The sequence below is a fragment of the Lepus europaeus genome, chromosome 15, assembly GCF_033115175.1.
Source record: "Lepus europaeus isolate LE1 chromosome 15, mLepTim1.pri, whole genome shotgun sequence".
NCBI classification, from domain to species: Eukaryota; Metazoa; Chordata; class Mammalia; order Lagomorpha; family Leporidae; genus Lepus; species Lepus europaeus.
Genome location: NC_084841.1, coordinates 7,316,972 through 7,340,635, shown reverse-complemented (window position 1 = coordinate 7,340,635; position 23,664 = coordinate 7,316,972). Strand labels below are relative to the sequence as shown.

General features: G+C 55.7%; 2 protein-coding genes across 2 annotated transcripts in view; both read right to left on the bottom strand.

Annotated features, from left to right (window-relative positions):
• Window positions 1–423: 423 nt before the first annotated feature.
• ROPN1L (rhophilin associated tail protein 1 like) lies at window positions 424–15,038 on the bottom strand. Its single transcript, XM_062212314.1, has 5 exons — window positions 14,908–15,038; window positions 12,378–12,501; window positions 10,560–10,721; window positions 2,247–2,422; window positions 424–594 (listed from the first exon to the last, which is right to left on the bottom strand). The coding sequence occupies exons 1-5, from the start codon at window positions 15,036–15,038 to the stop codon at window positions 531–533; spliced, it is 657 nt and encodes a 218-aa protein (XP_062068298.1). The 3' UTR covers window positions 424–530.
• A 4,702-nt stretch (window positions 15,039–19,740) lies between these two features.
• The window catches only part of MARCHF6 (membrane associated ring-CH-type finger 6), a 92,622-nt gene continuing 88,698 nt past the window's right edge, over window positions 19,741–23,664 (bottom strand). The window contains exon 26 of the mRNA XM_062211682.1: window positions 19,741–23,366. Coding sequence (XP_062067666.1) covers window positions 23,279–23,366 — 88 coding nt within the window. The 3' untranslated portion in view covers window positions 19,741–23,278. The remainder of the gene's footprint in view (window positions 23,367–23,664) is intronic.

The following is a 23,664-nucleotide window of genomic DNA, read 5'->3' as shown; positions in this document are numbered from 1 at the left end:
GGCTGCTAAGGTTTATTAGCTGGGTGGCCAAGCTGCAGAGAACCACGGTGTCGGCCACGGGCAAGTCCTGAGTGACCGCCACCGTCCCGAAGACCCCGGAAAGGGAAAGCAAACCAGAGCGCTCAGGGGCTCACTGCCGGCCCGGCCAGTGCCGCTCCTCTGCGGTGCTTCTCGGCCACAGAAGAGACCGGGCTAGGGCAGACGACGCCCTCCCTGGGGAGGCTGGGGTGGGGGGCACCCAGGGAGCAAGGCCGGGCCACCTGCAGCCCCACGTCCTGCTCCGTGGACTCCAAGTCGGATTATTTCACAGAAATAGATGCTTTTTCGGCTTTAAGGGAGAAACAATAGTTAAACAGCCCGGGAGGCATCTGTCGCGTGTTGTTTCCACCGCGAAAGAACTCACACCGCAGATGTACGTGGTTAATGACAAGCTGTATTTGGTGCCAAGGTTTTCAAAAGTGCTATTTTGACATTAAAATGTCTTCTCCTTACTAAATGGTGTGTCTTCAGAGTTCTCTTGCTGAGGTTTTCTAAATATTTCTCTTTGCAGAAAAGAAATCTGAAACTCCGATCAGGCCATTCTTTCTAGAGTCTCTGGATTGGAAACAGATCAGTTACTTATCAGCCATTTCTCACAGCACGCGTCACACAGTTTTGGTAAAATGCAAATTTACTTTTCAAAGTCTAACCCAGGAACCTGATGGTTCACGCTCTCGCATCAGTAATTCTTACACCCCAACATAAGGCGTTCCCTTTTCTCGAGGTCTGCGTGGTGAATCTTTACCGTCACAGCGTCCAACGGCTTGAGAACAAACATCACCAAGAGCAAGACCCCATGCCGGGGTCCTTCTCACAAGCGGAAAGGAGAGGGACACCCCAACCTTCTAGGTGCTCCCCTCTGTTGGGACAGCCCCCGCGGGATCCCTGGGCTTCTGGCTGACTCCAGCCCAGCCCAGCCCAGCGGGACGTGGCCGCTGTCTCCGTCTTGCACAGCACGTGAAGCTACAGGGAGCCCCCTCTGTGGGTCCCCTCTCCGGCTCATCACTGCCTGCATGGCTGCCAAGGCCAGCACCGTTTTCTAAGGGGACATCCGGGGGCTTAAGGAGCTTTAGGAACCAAGCAGGAAGCCAATGGATGCTGAGCAGGCAGGGCCAAGTAAGAAGTCACTCGCACTGTAAGAAGCCCGGGTGAGCGGTTTATGACAGGTAAGGGGGTGTGGGAGACCGCAGGGTCTGGGTGCACTGCCTCCACCATCTGCAAAGCTCTCCAACTACATGAGCCCAGCTCACGATGTGCCTGCCTCCAAGAAGCGCTGAGTCAAGTGCCCAGGTCCAGTCAGGCTGTTCTGGGGGCCTGGGGGGTGGGAGGCTCTGCACGGGGCCCCTGTGCCAAGCTTGGACCCCTCGGCCACTCAGCGTCCCTGTACTTCATATCCAGCTACCCCCTCGGGGGTCCAGTCTCACCCCACCTTCCTTAGGGAAGCCAAGCTGACACCCGTGCATTTCTGGTCAGCACAGCCTGATTCTCAGCCCCACTGTCTGTCCCAGGGCCACCAATGACTGCCTGCGGAAGTCACCGGGCAGACAACACCCCTCCAACACGCACAGGACCTACACGGCTGCACGCCCCCAAAGCGTCATTTTGAGAAGTAACCAGGGGCGGGAGGGGGAACCCCCCAAAAGCATGCCCCAACCCTTCCAGACCAAGAGGGTCATCTCGCAGGCAGACAGAGAGCAGGTGCGGGAGCAGTCCCAGGTCCGAGGGGGCGGCACCTACGGCTACTCACTGGGAAAAGGTGACACTGGCCCAGGGTCATTTTGAGAGGTTAACCCAAAGCACCCAGGCACCTTGGCACTAAGGCAAATCCAATGGGAAAGTGCAGCATGTAACATGTCCCCGGGTGAGTCCATCAGTCAAGAGCTGTGTCTGTGCGGTTTCCCAAGTTCCCTGGGGAGCACTGTGCCCGGAGGTAATCAATGTTGATGTTAGCGTGCCGGAACTGACGTCACGTGGCTTACTCGGGACAAGCCCTTCTGAGTGACAGCTCACATCTTTTCCCTCTGCCATCTACAGTGAGGACAACCCGGGTCCCGCCCTGGTCGGAACCCCATGTGGGGAAAGGCCGCCCTCCGGGAAGACGACCTTGTACCCTCTCAACAGCAGGCCTCGCTGCAACCTGCTCATCTGGGCAGGGCGGGAACAGAGAGAAGGGCAGCTCTCCAAGCCCAGGGAGCGCTCACACTTACACTTTTTCCTTTAAAGAGGCAAGATAGGCTTCTGTCTCCAAGGGAGGGATGTCTGGGTCTAAGCCGGCCAAGTACTGGTAGACGTAGGAGAAAGTCTCAAACGGGATGCGAGCGGGCCCGCCGTCCGGGTCATTGGTGAGGATCTCACACAGGTGCTTCATGGCTGTGTTCAGGGACTAGAGAGACCGCAAACCAGGGGCACAGTGAGAACCAGGCAGGCGCCCGCACACTCTACGAGCGTCCTCCAAAGGCGTGTCTCTCTACATTAAGAACCGGGTGGCTGTGTCGTTGCCATGGTGAACAACAGACAGGAAAGGTCTGATCAGGATGCCACTGGCCGGGAATGACTCTAACCTGCCTGTCACCAACAAGAGGAAGCATCCACGTCTTCCCTTGGCCAGTGTAGACCTGAAATGGTCCCCAACCAGAGGTGGCAGCTGTGGGGGGTGGGGCAGCAGGGTGGGTGACTCAGGTGCCCAGGAGGTGGCCCCAGGCAACCCGGCTCCATCCTTCCACACACGGGAGGTTCTTCAGGAACGCGTGGGGGCCGCCCCCTCCCACAGCCAGGCAGGGGTTGATCTCACTCCTGCTCTTTCCCGCAGCCCCTCCCCACGGCCTCCCTGTGGAGACCAGAGGCTCTGCAGTGGTAGCAACAGGGCCAGGCACCACCGTCTGCCATCCAGCCCACACACCCTCACCTCCAACTCACTCAAGGTTGCTTAAAGGAGGGGGCGACCCTGTGACAACAGGTTACTGTCTTTTCATATTTGTGAGCCTGGTGTGATCACGCAACTCATGCAGTCCACAGGTGATGAACACAGCAGTTAGCATTTCCACGTCCTCCAGCACTTTTGAAAATTCATAATGACATTCGACAATTGCATTTTGAGAAATGAGCCCTACGCGTCCTGTCTTTCAAAAAGCAGAGTGCCTATTCCAAGGCTCCTGGACACACAGACCCTGGCAGCGCAGGCAGCCTAAGGGACCCAGCCCATGCCCCAGCTCTCTCCGTACCTCCTCCCTGGGAGCTGGTCCTGGCCAGGCCACCCCCAACAGACAGACAAAGGTGAACTAGCCCTCGCCAACACGCACAGGGGACCGCGCACCCTGTCCCTGGCTGCAGAGTCACTAAGGGCCCAGCGCAGCAGCTCTCTCGGGTTCCAGAGCCTGGGCTCCGGAATGCACTCCAGGGCGGTGGGAAGAGGTACTGCGGTGGAGCAGGGAAGTCTCACTGAGCGGGCAGCAAAGCCTAGGTGGGGGGGCCATCCAGGTGGGGCGCTGTGTTCCAGGAAGAGCCTGGGGGCTCAGTGCAGCCACAGCAGGTCAGGGAGGGGTGGAACATGAAAGGTGAATGGCTGCCCATTAGGAGGCGCCCGCCCAGGGAACACGGTAGAACTCAGTGAGGAAGCTTTGGGACCATCTGGCCAGCGGTCAGGGGAGCTGCAGAGGGCTGAGCCGAGGCAGAGTCCCGTGGCTGGACGTGTGGGTGTGAGACAGCCGCGCAAAGTGGCCCCAAAGTTTGAACCGCCACATGGAAGACTTGTTGAGAAGCGGAGGGACTCACAGAGAGCCGAGGGAGGGCTCTGCGGCGGGTGTGTCTGTGGGCCCAACCCTCAGGCCTGTCTGAAAACGCTGAGGCAGGAGCTCGTGGTCTAGGGCCCAGGCACGAGGCTGGGGACTCGGCATCTGGGTCGGTTTTGAGCCGAGAGCCTGAGTGCGATCACGAGGAGGCTAGAGCTGGGGAGGTGGCAGCAGCAGAGGGCGAGAGCAGCAGGTGCACGGTGGCACTGAGAGCCAGCGCCACAAGACACAAGGAAGGCTGAGAACCACGCGGACTGGCGTGGGGCACGGGACCCCACATGTCCAGGAGCAGTGGTGGGGACCACGGCCTGGACCCACAGGGCACGCGTGCCAGAGCCGGCTCCTGTGAGGCGACTGCACTGCCCAGCAATTCTGGGAGCCGCATGACTGCACCCTGGTGGCTTCAGGCCAGCTGTGGCAGAGGGGGAGGGGCGGGGGGGTTACAGCACACTGACCAGCAACCATCCCAGCTCGGCACTTTCCCCAGGGAGCACTTTCCCCAGCCTGACCCACCAGTGACCCTGGGCACATAAAGCTGACACCCTTAGGGACCAGGCTTGAGGATGCGAGACAGCAGGAGGTGGCAGCTGTTCGTGCCGGGCACTGCCTAAGAGCTGGGCTTGGGGTCTCGCTCACTCCCCACGGTCACCATGCCAGGAAAGGGCTGCCCTTGTCCATAGCTCACAGGGCTCTGCCCAAGATAACTGGGCCAGCACTGGGAAGCAGCCGCCAGCCTCCTGAGCCCATCCCAGCAACTACCTCTGCTCATGGCCACCAGGCTGGCTGGGGCACAGGGGACAGCGCAGAGACACCACCACACTCCAGGATCCAGGCACTCGTCTGGAGGAAAGGACAGAGCTGGACAGAGGTCTCCATCACCAGCAGCGGGGACCTGGGGAGTCTAAGGCAAGACTGATAGTCATTCCCTCCATTTCACTCCGGCATCCGCTTCCCAAGTTCCAGCACAGGCACTGTGACGCTGGTCCAGCTCCGAGGGCCACACAGCGCTCCAGTTAGAAAAATAAGCCACGTTCCTTCCATGGGGAGGTACACATCTCTCCAGGGACCGCCACACAAGGCATTGCCTTAAAAAATTGGGGGGGGGGGGCAGCGCAGAGAGAGAGAGAGAACCTGCTGAGAACAGAGTTGAGAGCTTCATCATCCATGTGCTTCCCTTGAAACTTCTTGAAGCCACATGAGGATTCACTGTTACACCGCACACAGAGTGGAAGCCAACACGGCAGAGCCTCGGTGGGGCCGAGCCAGGGGAAGGGAAGGGAAGCCCTGGCACTGCGCGAGCAGGCAGGCGAGATCCGCGTACATCCTGTTCAGGGGCGTCAGAGGAAGCTGTGTCTAGGGGAAAGACAGCACACCACGGCAACAGCCCCGCCCCTGCCAGGCACCACACCGCCAGGGGCAGAGCTGCCCACGGCGATCGCAGCAGCCCCACCCCCAGAGACAACGCAAACTTCCTGCTCACTCAGGGTCACGTTGCCTGTGAGCGTATTTCTTGGCCCCAAAGGGTTGTGGGTAGCTGGGCCAATGCCCCGCCAACCAAAAGGCCCTCTCCTTGACAGGCGGCCCCTATGCCAGCCTCCCACTGCAGCTGGCTCAGCTCCTACAACACCTCCCGGCTGGGGCGTGGGTGCCTGGCAGGCGGCACTTCGTCTCCAGCCAGATGTGTCTGCCAGATCCACACCCAAAACCCCGTGGAGATGTGTGAACAACACAGGTGGCAGGGGCACCTGTTGCTTCTCGGGCACCTCTGGCGTGCCAATTCCGTGGGCTTGGGCAAGTTTCAGAACTATGGCTGCTCTCAAGATGTCACTCGCCACCTGCAGAGAACGGAGCCGCCTCACGCCTCCTCAGCGCGCCCCCAGTTGGCAGGGACATAAAGCACACACAGGAGCCTGCCCCACTGACACAGGGGAAGCTCCCAGACGAGCCACTGAGGACTGGACTCGGCATGAACTAGCACCTCACTTTTACAACGCTCAAGACCCTTGTCATCTCACTTTATTATCCTCACGGCTTTCCTAACTCACACCTGTTTCTGGGGCTTGCAGCGGCAAAAGGGTGGGAGACCCTGAAATCAGGAACATTGTAGCATCAGGCAGGATGTGGTCCCAGAGTAATGGATGACAGGACGAACATGCTCCCCAGGGCAGGGCAGGGAGAGGCAAATTGGCAGAGCGCCCACTCCCCCGCCACCCCCCATAGAGACAGAGAAAGCAATGGGTGGCCAGTGCTGGGCGGCAGAGCCCAGAGGTCCAAGGACAACTCCTTCTCCGGAGACAGTTTATCTTATTTATTTATTTATTTATTTATTTGACAGGCAGAGTGGACAGTTAGAGAGACAGAGAGAAAGGTCTTCCAGCGGCTGGCGTGCTGCGGCTGGCGCACTGCGCTCATCCGATGGCAGGAGCCAGGTGCTTCTCCTGGTCTCCCATGGGGTGCAGGGCCCAAGGACTTGGGCCATCCTCCACTACACTCCCTGGCCACAGCAGAGAGCTGGCCTGGAAGAGGGGCAACCGGGACAGAATCCAGTGCCCCAACCAGGACTAGAACCCGGTGTGCCAGCGCCGCAAGGCGGAGGATTAGCCTAGTGAGCCGCGGCCGGAGACAGTTTATTAAACACATGAGGGCGATTCATAAAGTTCATAGGAAAACACACACACACACACACACACAAGATACCTTTATTCTGATGCGCAAAGGATTTTTCAAAAACCCAGCAGCACGGTTTTCTCACGACATGCATTCTCCACGGACTGAGCCCCCTCCTGGCTGGCGTGAGCAGCTCCCACACTTGGCGGGCCACTCTATCCTGCACCGGGGGTGCACAGGACTCTGCCGGCCTTTCTGGGACACCCCTGCTGGAGACCCCTGAGAGTGGCAGGGCCTCGAGAGCCGGGATGCAGCCTCCAGGGCCAGGACGGGTGGCTGTCCCGCTGGACGAGCACAGGCAGAGATGGGGCAATGACGCCCAAGCCAACTCGCATAGCCCCACTGCATGGGGGAGGAGGTTCTAGGAGCGAGGACTGCGGGGGGTGCTGACAGACCACCGCTTAGGGTAGGCGTCATTTTAGGACCTAGGACGACATGAGTGACAATCCTTGGGCCCGTTAGCCTGTGACACAGGAAATCACAAGCATTAACTCCAACAAGGGGGTCCAAACCTGTGGACCACAGAGCCACGGGGAGGGGCCCCTGGCTCCACCCCCCAACGCCTGCCACGTCCAAGTACCTGATGTTGGGTTACCTGGCCCCTCTCCACAGCGCACCAGCCTCAAACTCAGGACACACTGCCTTCCTCAGCAGGCTGCTAGCAGCACACAGAGCAGACAGACAGGGGGCCTGGAAGACAGTGGGCGGTGCGAGCCCCGTGTCCCCAGCAAGCACGTGTTCTACACACGTGCACGTGTCCTCGCACACACACAGGCGCTCCCGTGACGAGTCACGCTCCGACGCATTGCAGTGGGAGCAAAAGTCACTGCTGTTTGTCTTGCTAGGTTTTGTTGTTGTCCTGTCTTTCTTTCACTTAGGATCTCCTGGGTCAGTACATGGACGGGAATAAAAGACTCGGCGCACAACTTTCTTATACCAAAAAAAAAATAAAGATCTCTGTGCTTAGAAAGCAGAACGTTTCGGCTCCAGTGCTCACTGCTTAGGGCCTTTAACGGCAGCACAGAAAGGGACAGATGAAGTCTGGACTCGCCCCAGGAAAGCTCTGGGAGACACAGAGGGGCCGGGGTCACCACGGCACCGGCACCGGGCGGCAGCCCCAGGACGCGCAGGGCACCAGCTGCCAGGGTCGGGCGCCTGCCTGCTCTGCTCCCGGGGACTCCTCGCCCAGCACCCGGACGGGGCCCCGCACAAAGTGCTTGGCAAACACTTGGGGGGATGCAGCAGCGGAGGAAGGAAGGGACGGCACAGGTGCCTCCGATCTCAGCAGGCGCGCCTGCTCTTTCTGCAGACCGTCCGCGCTAGCAGTCTGACGAGCCTGATCCTAGACAAGCGCGAGCGTGGAGCCCGGATCTGCCACCCGCGGGTGAGCGTCCTGGGTGGGGGAGGCGGCCGCAGGCAACGACTCAGGATTCTGTGAACACAACTTCGGGCGGCAATCCACGACAAATTACTTCTCATCAGCTCGCCTCCCTGCCTCCCTGCCTCCCTGCCTCCCTGCCTCCCTGCCTCCCTGCCTCCCTGCCTCCCTGCCTCCCTGCCTCCCTGCCTCCCTGCCTCCCTTCCTCCCTTCGGGAGGTTTTTTTTGTTGTTGTTGTTTTCCAAAGCATAAAAATACAGGCTGTGACACGTGGTGGCGGGAGGAGAGACCTCTGGGCTCCTTCAAGCCACAGCTGCCTTCGGGGTGCACCTCCTGGCTCCCGGGCCACAGGCACACACATCTCCACGCTGTGTCACGCCTTGCACGCTGTGTGTGTGTGTGGGTGGGGGTGAGGCCTGGGCGGAGACCTGTGGGCATGGCTGGGGGACCATGGGCCCCTTGGGGGAGGACCAGGTCAGCTTTCACACCTGCACCCCACCCCTGAGTCTCCAGCCTGCAGGTCTTTCCACACCTAGCAGGGCAGGCAGGCGCTAAGGAGGGGGTCAAGGCAAACAGCAGGTCCTCCTGCCAAGGCGAGGGGCCAGGCGGGCTGCCCCGGGGTGACTTCGCCCCCTTCCCCCGCTCAGTCTGCAAGGGGAGGCCCCACCCTCGGCAAAACGTCTCCATCTAGGGTCCTGCGCGGCTCGTGGACACGGGGCCTCATTTCTGTCTTAATTTTCATAATGTAGGGAGGTGGGAATGACAAAGATGAATAAAAAAAAAACCATGAATTATTGGCCTCTCATCATTGTTAAGCTCCAAACTACACAGCTAAGCGTGGCGGCGGCAGAGGAGCCGTGAGAATCATCGACCCGGGTACTGACACCGATGATGTCGGCTGCAGCGGGGAGCGTGTCCAGGGGCTCCGTGCGTTTGCCCCTGGCCTCCCTGAGGATGCACGGGGCCTGTTTGTGCCCTGGCTCCGGGGGGGGGGGGGGGGCGGGGGTCATGTGGCACAGCGGCCTCTTCATAAGGAACCTCGCTCCTGCTGCACGGTGACAAACACTGAGCATAGGGCGCGGTTCCGGACCTGGCTGCCCAGGCGAGAGGGCCGGGGTGCCGGGGACCCAGCTGCAGGTTACTACGTAAAGTGGAAGGTGCAGGCATGAAAACGGAATGAAGAGGCTCCTGCAAAGACGAAGCTGCACTGTGGATCACTGGGGTGCACCGTGCCCGCCTGCGCGGCGGAAGGGCCAGCTCTCTCGTCCCAGCCCCCTTGGCATCTCTGGGGAACAACCCGTGCGGAGCCCACGGAGGCCGAAAGCCCCACCCATCTCCACCCCGCCCTCACCACGCCCCGACACGCCCTCACCATGCCGCCCCTCCCTTGACAGACCCATGCCACGCCTCCTCGCCACGCCCACACCCCCGCCTCATCACCAGGGCCACGCCCACGCACCACCTGCCTGCCCGCGCACCTGCGGCCGGCACCCGCGCTCTCCCGCAGGCCGGGCAGGGCCTTGGCTGCTTCCCAAGGCCTATGGGTTGCGCCTAACCATCCGCCAAGGGGCGCGGACGCCTGTTCCACTCGGGTGTAATTTTACGCCTCGGTGTAGCTACGGCAACCTCAGCACTGTTTCATCACAGCCTGCGCTTCGTCTCCGGTCAATGTCTACGTGGGGCAGTCACAAAGATTTGATTTCTAAAAAAGTTCTATTGTTTCCGTTTTATCAGAGAGACAGAGAGAGGGAGAGAGTCCTTGATCTGCTGGTTCAGTCCTCAGCCTGTGATGGGCCAGGCCAAGGCCAAGGGCCCAGGACTCAGCCTGGGTCTCCCACGTGGGCGGCAGGGACCCAACTACTTGAGCCCTCACCGACCTGTGGCTCCACGGTGCACACTAACAGGAAGCTGGAATCAAGTGGAGCTGGGGCTGAAACCCAGGCGTGCCTCTCCGACTGCAGGCTCCTGAACCGTTCCTATTTAACATCCAGAGCGTGTACAGGGCAGGTCTTAGCACAGCAGTGAAGGCGCTGCCTGGGACCCCGGGATCCCACGTTGGAGTGCCTGGATTGGAGGCAGCAGGTCCCTGCCACCCCCCTGGGACATCCTCCCAGATCCTGGCTGGGGGCCCAGCCCTGGCTCTTGTGTGCATCTGGGACGTGAACAGGTGGATGGAAGGTCTCTCCCTCTCCCCTTCAGTGTCTCTCTGCCTTCCAAATAACTAGATTAAAACAAAAAATTAAATTAAATATAAATAATAAATAAATAACGAAGCCTGAAATGCCAATGTCCCCTGAGGGGAAAAGGCTGCTTTTCTGAGATGAAGTCAATGAAGCAAGGCAAGTGTCCCTGAGCTCTTTTTTTTTTTTTTTTTTTTGACAGGCAGAGTGGACAGTGAGAGAGAGAGAGACAGAAAGGTCTTCCTTTTGCCGTAGGTTCACCCTCCAATGGCCGCTGCGGCCGGTGCACCGCGCTCATCCGATGGCAGGAGCCAGGTGCTTCTCCTGGTCTCCCATGGGGTGCAGGGCCCAAGCACTTGGGCCATCCTCCACTGTACTCCCTGGCCACAGCAGAGAGCTGGCCTAGAAGAGGGGCAACCAGGACAGGATCGGTGCCCCAACCTGAGCTCTTTTTAAGCCAGCCCGGGACGACGGGGAATCGTGGACGCACTGCTGATGGGTACGTACCCCGCCAAGCGTGCTGCATCCGAGCGCTAAAAACTTGATCCACTCCATTGTGCCTTCGCAAGGATCCAGTTGTAACAGAGTTCTGAATTTTTCTGCTGGCAGGCACAAATTTTTCCACTTCTGCTCCAGATCCTCTAAGTTCACGTGCGGCTTGTGGCTACACTGTTTAGAAAACACCGCTCTGGTAAGTTCGAGGGAGCTGTGAAACACAGCACACTTCTGGGGACAGAAACGCACACCCGGGAGCCCGCTCACGGCAGGGCAAGGTGGCAGTGGATGGGGTCACCCGCAGAGAGATGGTGGGGAGGCCCTCCCCTCCCGAGGGCTGCCCCCTGAAAAGAACAAGGGGAGGGAAGCAAGGCCAGAACAGCGTCAGGACCAGGAAAAACGGCGGCCTCTGTCTGAAACACCCCACAGCCAAAAAGGAACTTGGGCAAATAAACACATTCTAAAAATCCAGCCCCCAGAGCACGCCAACAGGAGGAATGCGGAAACTGAAAATAAACGTGTCCTCCTCCTGGTTCTAAGGATCCACGACAACGGACAGCTCCTGCCACCTGCCGGCAGCATCCCCGTGAGAGCAGCTTCCCCATCCACTCCTTCCCGGGGTTTGCTTCCCATAAAACAGCAGTGGGAAGGCTAGCTTCAGAACACCGTGTGACCTGCACGGTCTTTGGAAAGTTCATGGAACATGCACATCATGAAGAAAACACGCATGGATTTTAAAGCTTTAAAACGGTGCCCGTGCTGTGGCATAGTGGGTTAAGCATCCACCTGTGGCGCCTGCTCCACTTCCCATCCCGCTCCCTGCTGATATCCTGGGAAAGCAACACAAGATGGCCCAAGTGCTTGGGCCCCTGCACCTTCGAGGGAGACCCTGAAGAAGCTCATGGCTCCCGTGGGTGGTGTTTGTTGTTTAAGTCTAGCAGAATCTAACGTCATGCTAACTTTGTATTCAAAAGAAAATAAGGGGCGACCATTTAGCGCAGCAGACAACACACCACTTGGGATGCCTGTATTTCATACCAGAGTGCCTAGGTTTGAGTCCCAATCCCAACTTCCTGCTAATGCACAATTTCAAGTACTGGGGGCCCTGCCGCCCACGGGGCAGATGGATGGAATTCCTGGCTCCGGACTGAACTGATCCAACCCCAGTGGTTGCAGGTATCTGGGAAGTAAACCAACAAACAGAAGACCTCTGTCTGTAACTCTTCCTTTCAAACAAAATGAAAATACATAATAAAAATCTTTTTTAAAAAAAAGCACATGAGGCTGGTGTTGTAGCATTGCAGAAAGGGCCAAAGCACGCAACTGCAGCATCCCACGTGGGCACCGGTTTGAGTCCCAGCTGCTCCACTTCCAATCCAGCTCCCAGCTAATGGCCTGGGAAAGCAACAGAAGATGGCCCACGTGCTTGGGCCCCTGCACCCACGCGGCAGGCCCAGATGAAGCTCCTGGCTTTGGCCTGGCCCAGTCCTGGCCGTTTTGGCCATCTGGGGGGTGAACCAGTGGATGGAAGATCTCTGTCTCTCCCTCTAACTCTCTCAAATAAATAAACAGATCTTTAAATAAAACATAAAAAGCAAGCATATTTCATTTTTCTAAAATCTACTCATGAATAGCTATTTGGGGTTCTTTAAAGGAGACAAGGCCACTCAACACAACACGTTCCTTCACCCCATAAGCTCTGCTGACCCCCAGCAAGGACAGGGGGCTCCCGGGGGCACTCCCTGTCCTGCACCTGCGGGGCGGGCCCAGCTCTCCTGTCCAACGAGAAGACGGTGAAGAGGGGCAGGGCTGGGGCGTGGCCCCGCCTACCTGCTTGTGCAGCACCTTAAGGAGTCCCTGACTCAGGCCTGTGTCTGTTTTCTGCGTGGCCACCGGCATCTCGATTCTGTCCTTCACAGGAAGTGGGTCTCCTCTTGACAAAGCTGAAAAATACCTGACGAGAACAAACGCGGCTGGAGGCTCAGCCGTCCCGGAAACCGTAGGGACTGGGGAGGGCCGCGCTGAGGCCCACGTCCTGCGCTGAGCTCCCTGGCTTCGCCCGCCCCGCGTGCCTCGGTTTCTCACTCTGCAAAATGGGGATCAGACGGCCCCTGCCTTAGGGAGCCCAGGAGCACTGAGCAAGACCGGGTTTAGCCCGGAGGCCAGCACTGAGGGGCTGCCCGACACGTGTCGCTCTCACGACGGCCGGCGGGGACAGGCGGGAGGTTGTGGCCTGGAGCGCGCTGGGTCCCACGCCAGCGCGTGGCGTCCGCCGTGCACAGGCCGGGCGTGCGCTTCCCTCTCTGGGCCTTGCTGCTTTTCGAGGCGCCTGACTGTCCACGTCTGTGCGCACCCCAGCCAGGCGGCCCAGCGGCACCAAGGCCACACACACAAACACACCCGGCCCTGCACACTGGGAACGCAGCAGCCGCCTGGTTCCCAGCCTCTCTGCTCCTCCCTGGGCTGCTCCTTTCTCTGACGCCGGAGCAGCCTGGAGCTGCAGGACTCAGGAGGGGCCACGGCCAGCCTCAGGCTCCAGGAAGCGAGGCAGACGGTCTGACCAGAAGCACCCATGGGGGGAAAACAGTACTTGACTGAAGGAAGTTTCGTCTCTCGTTCCCCTTCCCTTTCCACCCCTCCACTTCCTGGGTTTCGTGCTTGTGAGGCACGGGGCTCGGGCCACCTGCAGGGCAGGGCTCTGGCAGGGCCTACTGCTTAGCGAGGGTCTCCACTGATCCCATCCAACTTCCTCCTCGCTCCATGTCAGAGGGCTCCCACAAGGGTCCGGGGTGCGGCTGTGGTCTCTGTGCCTTGCCGATGCACGCGGCAACTTCTGGAGACACCTCTGGTCTCCACAACAGACGGGCGGGCCGAGACACCTGCTTTGGAGGGGAGGCCAGGGCGAGCCAAGGCGGCCTTCATCCCTGCAGCAACACCCGCCAGGCTGGCACAGTGGCAGGTGAGGTGGCTGGCGCATCGCGCCGGGTCACCAGGCTGGGCCTCCTGGAAACCCCATCTGCAGAGTAGCCCCCACCCTGAGGAAGCAGGCAGGCCCACCTCAGGGTCCCACAGTGGGCTTGGGTCTCCCTCCTTGCTGTCTCCGCCCCCTGTTGCCACGCCCCTTCCTCTTCCTGAAATATCCCCAGCCTTCCCTCTGCTCACCCTGCATGGCCCGTGTGGATGCATTTACCAAGCGAGTTCTTTGCTAATCAACCTCTCTGCAGAGCTGGGCACACCGCAGCCAACGGCACACACGTATTGCCGTAAACAATGCCTGGGTTTTCTCCTACACTCGAAAACGATGCTTAACAGAAATGAATAGTGCCAGCGCCCTGGCTCAACAGGCTAATCCTCTGCCTTGTGGTGCCGGCACACTGGGTTCTAGTCCTGGTTGGGGCGCCGGATTCTATCCCGGTTGCCCCTCTTCCAGGCCAGCTCTCTGCTATGGCCCGGGAAGGCAGTGGAGGATGGCCCAAGTCCTTGGGCCCTGCACCCCATGGGAGACCAGGAGAAGCTCCTGGCTTTGGATCAGCGCGGTGCGGCGGCCGCAGCGGCCATTAGAGGGTAAACCAACGGCAAAGGAAGACCTTTCTGTCTCTCTCTCTCTCACTGCCCACTCTGCCTGTCAAAAATTAAAAAAATAATAATAATAAAAGAGAAATTAGTGTGGTGCATTCAGAAAATTCTTAATTCATCATTTTAAAGCAGAGCTTAAAATACTTTTCTTTAAAGTGTTGCCAACTGTAACTTCATGTTCCAAGATAAAAAAGATGACTCTTGGAATTTTTTTTTTTTTTTTGCAGCATGCAAATAAACTCTTAAACATCCCAATTCTCTTCCATTTAGGCTCGAATGATCGTTAAAATCAGAGGCTGTAATTTTCAGAGAATTTTGAGTCTTCTGGAAACAACTGGCAAAGCGTTTCTCAGAAGGCACGCCCTGGGGTCACGAGTGCTGGGTTTCACCTTTGGGTTAAACCACAGCCCCGAAATATCCAGGCCCTAACCCTGGGAACCGGGACCTTGCACACTGAGGGGTAATCATTCCGCTTCTGGCCGGCTCCCAAATGCAAGCCTGCGAGGACTGAAGACGGCGGAAGGCAGCTGTGGATGCTGGGTCCCCGCCTCGCTAAGCCCGCGAGTTTTCGCAGGGATTTGCTCCAGCAGTCACGGCGCAAAGGGATTCATCTTGGCCACGGAGCGCAGAAATTCGTCAAAGCCTGACATGTTGGTCAACACGAACCAATCCGATTTACAGCCCAAAGACTGGTCCCTACTACAGCGAGTTTTCAGCTCAGCCTGCCTGCGCAAGCCCAGGGGCTGACCTGAGGCAGGCGGGCGTCCCCTCCCGGCGGCCTTACCCCGCGGACCACTGCAGCACGTCGGCCGGCTGCGTGCGGATGGCCGCCTTGGTGAACTGCTTCAGGATGTCCGGCAGCTCCGGGGGGATGCGGATCTGCTGCGCGCAGAACATGGTGTCGGGCAGCGGCATGGCTCTCCGCGCACCGGCGCCCGGCTGCGGAGAAACGAGGGGTGCCCGTCAGCGGGGTCGCGGCCGGCGCCTCCTCCTGCTCCCCGGGAAATGAGGACCAACCGCCCCTCCAGCGACGCCCGGGCTCCGGCCGCTCGCGAAGCCGCGGACCACAACTGTTGCGTCGCCGTCTCCAGGCAACTGGGTCGCGCACGCGCACACGGGCCGCCGCCCGCGCCTGCGCACTCGTGTGTCCAGGAGCCCTGCTGGCGCCAGGTGTGCGAGCTCGTGGTGTGGCTTTGAGGCGGCGGATCCGTGAGGGCCACGCGTGCCCCTGGCTCCGGCTACGAGGGCCTGCTCGGGAGGACGCCGGGGCGCCCGGGCTCAGCGGCCCCACAGCCTCGTCATGGGCGCCGTCCTCCCCGGGGCCGGGTCGACGGACTTCCACGCTGGCGGGTGCTGTCCGGGGCGGCTCGCCGAGGTCCGGCCTTTCCCGGGCGGCCACACCCCCGCCAGACGCGCGCACGTGCAACAAGGCAGAAGGCACCGTCCGGGAGGGCAGGGGCTCCGGTGGGCGACGCCCCGCATGCAGGCTGACACCCTGGTGACGTAGCGGCCACCTGGACCGCGCGCACCAGTCCCGAGTGGACAGACACCCTGGTGACGGACCGGCCACCTGGACGGGACACACCAGTCCCGAGTGGACAGACGCCCTGGTGACGGACCGGCCACCTGGACGGGACACACCAGTCCCGAGTGGACAGACACCCTGGTGACGGACCGGCCACCTGGACCGCGCACACCAGTCCCGAGTGGACAGACGCCCTGGTGACGGACCGGCCACCTGGACGGGACACACCAGTCCCGAGTGGACAGACGCCCTGGTGACGGACCGGCCACCTGGACCGCACGCACCAGTCCCGAGTGGACAGACGCCCTGGTGACGGACCGGCCACCTGGACGGGACACACCAGTCCCGAGTGGACAGACGCCCTGGTGACGGACCGGCCACCTGGACCGCACACACCAGTCCCGAGTGGACAGACGCCCTGGTGATGGACCGGCCACCTGGACCGCACGCACCAGTCCCGAGTGGACAGACGCCCTGGTGACGGACCGGCCACCTGGACCGCACGCACCAGTCCCGAGTAGACAGACGCCCTGGTGACGGACCGGCCACCTGGACGGGACACACCAGTCCCGAGTGGACAGACGCCCTGGTGACGGACCGGCCACCTGGACCGCACACACCAGTCCCGAGTGGACAGACGCCCTGGTGACGGACCGGCCACCTGGACCGCACACACCAGTCCCGAGTGGACAGACACCCTGGTGACGGACCGGCCACCTGGACGGGACACACCAGTCCCGAGTGGACAGACGCCCTGGTGACGGACCGGCCACCTGGACCGCGCGCACCAGTCCCGAGTGGACAGACGCCCTGGTGACAGACCGGCCACCTGGACCGCGCGCACCAGTCCCGAGTGGACAGACGCCCTGGTGACAGACCGGCCACCTGGACCGCACACACCAGTCCCGAGTGGACAGACACCCTGGTGACGGACCGGCCACCTGGACGGGACACACCAGTCCCGAGTGAACAGACGCCCTGGTGACGGACCGGTCATCTGGACCGCGCACACCAGTCCCGAGTGGACAGACACCCTGGTGACGGACCGGCCACCTGGACGGGACACACCAGTCCCGAGTGGACAGACGCCCTGGTGACGGACCGGTCATCTGGACGGGACACACCAGTCCCGAGTGAACAGACGCCCTGGTGATGGACTGGACACCTGGACCGCGCACACCAGTCCCGAGTGGACAGATGCCCTGGTGACGGACCGGTCATCTGGACCACGCACACCAGTCCCGAGTGGACAGACGCCCTGGTGATGGACTGGACACCTGGACCACGCACACCAGTCCCGAGTGGACAGACGCCCTGGTGATGGACTGGACACCTGGACCACACACACCAGTCCCGAGTGGACAGACGCCCTGGTGACGGACCGGCCATCTGGACGGGACACACCAGTCCCGAGTGGACAGACGCTCTGGTGACGGACCGGCCATCTAGATGGGACACACCAGTCCCGAGTGGACAGACGCCCTGGTGACAGACCGGCCACCTGGACGGGACACACCAGTCCCGAGTGGACAGACACCCTGGTGACGGACCGGCCATCTAGATGGGACACACCAGTCCCAAGTGGACACCCTGGTGACGTAGTGGCCACCTGGACCGCACGCACCAGTCGTGAGTGGACAGAAGTATTTCCTGGAGCCTGTAAACAAATCCACAGTGGAAACTCCGTGTGGCCAGGATGTACGCCAGGGGCTACTGAGGGCATGCCAAAGGCCCCTCCGAGGAAGGGCGTGGGGCCTGAGGAGCCATTCTGTGACCGCCCCCGGGAGTGCAGAGCTGGAGTGAGCCCAGCAGCGGTCCTGGGGAGAAAGGGGCCGCGAGAGCGTCAAGTGGGACTGTGCACTCATGCCCGAGCCCCTAGCAAGCCCGAGTACCACACCCCTATAGAGACCTTGGATTCTGGGAATCACAACTGCAATTTAGCTTTCAGAGAGTAAAACCTCTGCAGCGTATTCTCGAGGGAAAAACGTGAAGACAAGATAAGCGACTTACGAAAGCAGCAAACCCAGAGAAGTTCAGCAGGGGCTCACGCAGGAGCGCCCCAGTTGCTGCAATTTTAGGTAAAGAAATGAAGAGATCAAAGGAAGCCTGCGTGCAGACCATTAGGGCAGGACAAACAGGGTGTGCAAAGGCCCTGAGGCTTGACCTGCTGTGGACGCAGAGGGGCTGCCTGGGCGGAACATGGAGGTGAGGGGTCAGAGAGGGAAGGAAGGGGTGATTACATGTCTTGCCCAGCACTGAGGGCCACTGTGAGCTTATTAAGAGTATGGTGAACCCACAGCACGTGGGAGTAAAGGATCAAGTGATACACTTTAATCTCAACAGGGACACTGGACTCAGCGTGGAAGTCGATAGAAAAAAAGACGGCAGGGGCAGGGAGCTGTGGAGAAACAGCAAGAAGGCAGGCAGCAGAGAAAGGATGGCAGCCCTGGGGGAACACAAAGCCACTCACGCTGCAAAGATTTGCTGTTAGACTGGATATGGGGAAGGAAGGAGACACAAGTGTCCCTGCACTTTTGGGTCGGCAACTGTAACCCCGGGTCCAACAGCACACAGACTGGCAGCAGAGGAATCTCGTGGTTTGGGCTGCCGGGCAGATGCCCACCTGACTCTGCAGTTTGGGGAAGGAGACAGAATGGGGATACACACAGTGTTCTCAAAAAGCTCATGGAAAAGTGCATTATGAAAAAACTATGCACCAAAATAAACATCTTTTAATCCCCTAAGTTAACTTTTTACGGTCCACCCCAGGGAATGGGGCAGGGTCATGGGGCCTGCTTCCCACTTGTGCCCTTACAAAGCCAAGCTGCTCCGAGCCCTGGGGACCAGTCTCCACGAGGGCTGAGCAACGCCAGACAGCAGGAGGCTGGAAGAGGAACGGGTGGGGAAGAGAGGGCATATGTATCCTGTATACAACAGTCACCAAGGAAGTAGCCGGGTTACTGAGGACTCAGCCAGGCGAGTCCTCTCCCAGCTTCCCAGGGCATTTTTAAAAGATTTCACTGGAAGACGGGGGGGGGGGGAATATGTGTGTGTCTTTATCCTTCATTCACTGGTTCACTCCCCCAAATGATGGCAACGGCCGGCGCTGGACAAGCCTGAAGCTGGAGCGTCATTCCATCTTCCACGTTGGCGGCAGGGACCCGAGCACTGCTGCTTTCCCAGGCACACCAGCAGGGAGCAGGATCAGAAGTGAAGCAGCCGGGCCGCGTACCAGCGCCCCAAGGCATTTTAGTCTTATGTCTATATTGGAATCTTCTGCTCCTGCTCTCTGTTCTGTTCCACTTCTAAATTCTCGGAAGGCAGATATCATAGCTCATCCAACTACAACTCTAAGTGCAGTGCCAGAAACAAGAGACACCAAAAGCAAAACAAGAAAAATAGGGAGGGAGAGAATGTTAGCTCCTCAGCCCCTGGATAAATCACTTCTCCTAATCACTGTATGTTTGCTAGAGTTCCAAGCAAACTTCCAAGTGGAAGGGGAAAATTAGTGACCACTTTCTGAGCTTCACAGATTAAAGGTGTCTATGGTTCAAAAAGCCTCTACCCTATCACCCTTGCATCTAGAGTAAATAAAAATGCACTTGATAGGGAGAAAAAAAAAATCACAGAAAAATTCTGAAACTAGAAACAGTCTCTAAATAAAAGGTCTGAACTCTACAGACACTCAGGAGGGAAAGGGCTACTCAGGTTCCCTTTCTGCTGAACTCACGGTCAACTATGCAGCCGAGTTTGTGTTTGGTTTATTCTAAGTCTCGTCTGAAGAGCCACTCTGACTCTGATCTCACAGTGGAGGTGCAGAAGCGTGGGGTACTTTGCCCATAGCATACAACAAGATGCTTCACTCTTTCCAGTGAGGGTGGTCTCCAATCAAGGGGGCAAGAGGAGGTGGCCCATGTCCTCTGTAACTATACTTTATACTTAGGAAGAAGGGGCTACAATCACATGTAACAAGGTCTTTTTCTTAGACATAATTACATTTAAAATACCTGGATTATCTACCAATGTTAATAATGCACATTTCCATAATTTTAAAGCAATCTTGCAACAAAGCAAACACAAACAAAACTAGGCTACATACAACTGACGTTCACTTTATTCAACTTTGTTCTCTCAACTCAGAAGACAACAGTGGACCACATAAAAAGGGAGCATCTTAGAATACACACACACAAAACTGGGCTGGGTGTCTAGGGTGTTTGCTTCAATAGAAAACTGACATCCTCACCACCTAAGTGTTTTATTGAGCTTCTACAACAGTCACTCCTAGGCCTGGGTCATTACATTTCCTTCTAGGGAATCATGTTAACTTTCATGACTACAAAGTGAGGCACTCCTATAAAAAGACAGGAATGACAACATATAGACACTGTCTTCTCTTTGTGTTATACCGATGCCAAAGACACTGATGGAAATGATTTCAGAGAAGCCCTTACTCGTGATGATGGTTGTTTCAAAAAGACCCAGGGCAGTGCTCGGCTGAAAAGCACTCATCTCACTGACGGGGCAGACGAAGCAGGCAGATGAGAGACAGCTTCATCAAGAAGTCAGAGGACCTCTACAAATGAGGCTTTCAAGAATACTTCAAGGGTAAGACATTTTAAATTTGCCTTTTCTTGATGATGACTGAAAAATTAACACTCTGAAAGAGGATTTTAAACAATCATTTAATTTAACAATGTAAGACTTATTACAGTTAAATAGCTAAAAAGTCAATCCTGAATGAAAGGAAGTAGCTACCTTGCGAAGTTTTAAAAACAGTGCCAGTGTTCTTACATAATGGTCCTACAGTCTCTTGTGTGTGTGTTGGCAAATGCAATTCAGTGTACAACTGTGTGGTATTTTTTGGTTTCATTTTAAAAAGGCATCAAAATTCAACCTAAATTCAAGAATTACACTTTAATAGTAGCATTTTGCCAATACAGAAATGACATCCCTAGGATCGAATCATTTGAGGGAAGTTATTCTCTATCATTTAAATACGGAAAGGAAAAACAGCACAAAAATCCACAGTAGTAACAGTTATATGAAATGCTGAAATAAAAATTCCTTTTTGTTTACATCTGGAATCGAGATATTCCATCTCCACTGTTTTTCCAGAGAACAGGGTGGGAACAGTCACCTAAAAACCTGGAGCTTCTTTAAGGCTAACTACACACAAACTTCACATTGGCATTTTTCTTCAGCTTCCATCTCAACTATTAGTAGTTAATAGCTTAAAAAATCAAACATAATTTGCTAATAATGAACAACTGCACACTTCAGACTATGACCATTTGTAACTGGTCACGTGAAACTAACCCAAGTGTCGATTTGTCTCCAACTTACAGATAGTAATAAAGCACAAAGTTCTTTCCTAGTCAAGTTCCTTGAAGACTTTTAGCCCAATGCAAAATAAAGCAAAACTATACTATGATTTTTTTAAAAAAAATTCTACATGAAAGGCAGCAATTCTAGCACTTTCTGAACTATGGATTTTCAGTATTTATAAAACTATTGCTTAACAGTAAAACCTGGATGCTACCCAAGCAAACATTATGCCAGAAAATTCTTTATTAAAGTATTTATCTTCTTGAAAACAACAGACAAAGCACAACTAAAACACTAGGGGGCATTCTTACGTAAGACAATGAAAAGTTAATTGCCAGTGAAATAAAGGGCAATTCTTTTGGCCATTCATACTGCTGTTTTATAAAACGTAAGACTCATTTATAGTTTTGTAGAATTAATCTTTTTAAAATGTTTTATAGTATCTGCCTAGATCTCTTTCTCTTGAAAGACATGTTCCAGTGACTTTATATCAACATCTACAAATTTCTTGAAACATGAAAAGAAACCTAAATTAATATAATAAAGTTACAGTTCACGTCAATATTTTTCTCCCAAAAGAACAATCAATATAGACATACACCATGACAGGTGGCATTACATTTTGAAATGTTAAATTTTTTTTGTAGTGGGACTAAATTTCTGTGGGAAAGCATGGCTAGCAACCTTATTTCAATACAACAGAATGGCTGCTACAAAGTGCCAACGAGTGTAACACTGAATTCCATACCAAGTTTTTTTTATACTGACGTTTTAAAGATATATTTTAAAGTAACTGCTTCCCCTTAGGGAATAACTCTTGAAATACAAAACAACCAGAATATCTTGCTCTCAATTTTGGTTACCTTATGTTTGGCTGACTTTTCATGTTTTTAGAATTCTCCAATTTTAGTCTATGGATTTTAATACTATTTGGAAATTTTCTTACAGTTTTTGATGACCCTATGCTGTCTATTTTCTATGAGAACTTGTAAACTGTCATCCAAAAACGAACACTATCCTTACAATATCCCATTACCATTAAATACTTGGATCATGTGTCCAACCATTCTGTTTCTCTAAACATTTATCTGGAAGCTTTGGTTGTAAGTGAAAACTGAGTATGTAAGTGTTCAGTCTCTGAGGTTTTACAGCACATTTCCAGTGAAATATATTCCTATGTTAAAAGGCCACCTCAGCTAGCTTCCTTCTGGACAAACACAAACAAGTCTGTTTTATTTGTAATTTTATTCTGTAAAGAAACAGCTTTGGAAACGCTGGGATTTACTGATGGAAAAGTAGGAGAAACGCACTCCCTCATCCTCATCAACTGCTGCTCTTAGTCTTCTCCAAGCTGCCAAGCTAAGACACAGCTGTACTGAAAGGCCTCTCAGAATGTCCTAAATTCAGAAGGATGCATTATGGTTGGTGATTCTGTACGATTTATGGCTCTTGCTGCCAAAAATAAAGAGACAGCTATGTGTGGAAAAGGGGGCAGAGGAATTAATGAAAATCTTCATTTGGACTTTTTTTTCTCTTTTTTTTTTCTAAGTATAGACATGCCCCTAACAAGCACAAAAACCCAATTCCCGATGCTGATCACTAGGAATATTAAATTATCAAAATTAATTTTCTTACTAGCACAAGATACTATACAATCTTACAAACACAGACACATGAAAAAATCAGGCAGTAGAAAATGTACAACAGCTTTGGGGTTACACAAAATAACTTCCAAAAACGACTGACAGTGAAGCACAGAGTTCATTCTTTCTTACCACAGACGCTCCACTGATGACTTCGACTTGTTTCCTTTTATGTTCCTGGTAAGGTCTGAACAGCCAAGAAAGACAGAATGCGCAGTTTCTTTAGTAAGAACTGCTGGGAACATCGCAACGGCACTCCACAAGACGTCACTGACAAGTCTTGCCTGTGCACCACTGCTCTGTGGCACGTTTCCTGTCGCGATCACAGCAGGTCCAAAATAAAGTGACAACTAAATTTAATAAATTAATATACATTTTGTTTAAAGATGTACAATGCACATTCTGTTTAATCCAAGGTGTGAGGGTCTCAAGGAGCTTCTATTTACACATATACAGATCTCAGACAGCAGTGACGTCAGCAGACGCACGCAAGAGCAGCAGAGCCCAGGCGGCTGCCCTCTGAATGCTGAGTACACGAGTCAATTACATGAAACTTAAAAACAGTGCTGAGAGATCACCGGGAAAACCTCCAGAGAGAGAAGTCCACAAAAAAGGACACGTAAAGGCAAGGGGGAGGTCAAGGAGTTGAGACAATCACTTTATTCCTGGGACGACGGTGGAGGTGGTGATGTGCCTGGTTTGCCAGATTTTCGTTCGTAGTTCACGAGGCGCTGCCCCACAAGGTATCTAGGTGCAAAAACAGGGTGGTTAGTCTCGGTCAAAGCGGAGTCCAGAATGAAAACCTGCAAAAGGCACAAAGGCAGGACGGCGACCACGAGCCCTGGGTTTGGCCAGCAAAGCCTGGAAGGGCTCCCATGCCGTGCAGTGGAGCAGTGCTTCAGTTGATGGGTTAGGATGTCAGAAACTCAACACACTAGGGGCTGGGGTGGGTTGGAGAACAGAAAAGAATACAGGAGATTTACCCATTAAGGTTAATTAAGTTTTTTTGTTTGTTTTACTTTGAGGCTGAGAGAGAGAGAAACAC

Coding starts and splice junctions, on each gene's coding strand:
- ROPN1L (XM_062212314.1), bottom strand. CDS start 15,038: ATGCCGCTGCCCGACACCATGTTCTGCGCGCAGCAGATCCGCATCCCC. Junction 10,722..12,377: donor TTAAGGTGCTGCACAAGCAG/GTAGGCGGGGCC, acceptor TTTTCTAAACAG/TGTAGCCACAAGCCGCACGT. Junction 595..2,246: donor GCCTCTTTAAAGGAAAAAGT/GTAAGTGTGAGC, acceptor TTTCCAATCCAG/AGACTCTAGAAAGAATGGCC.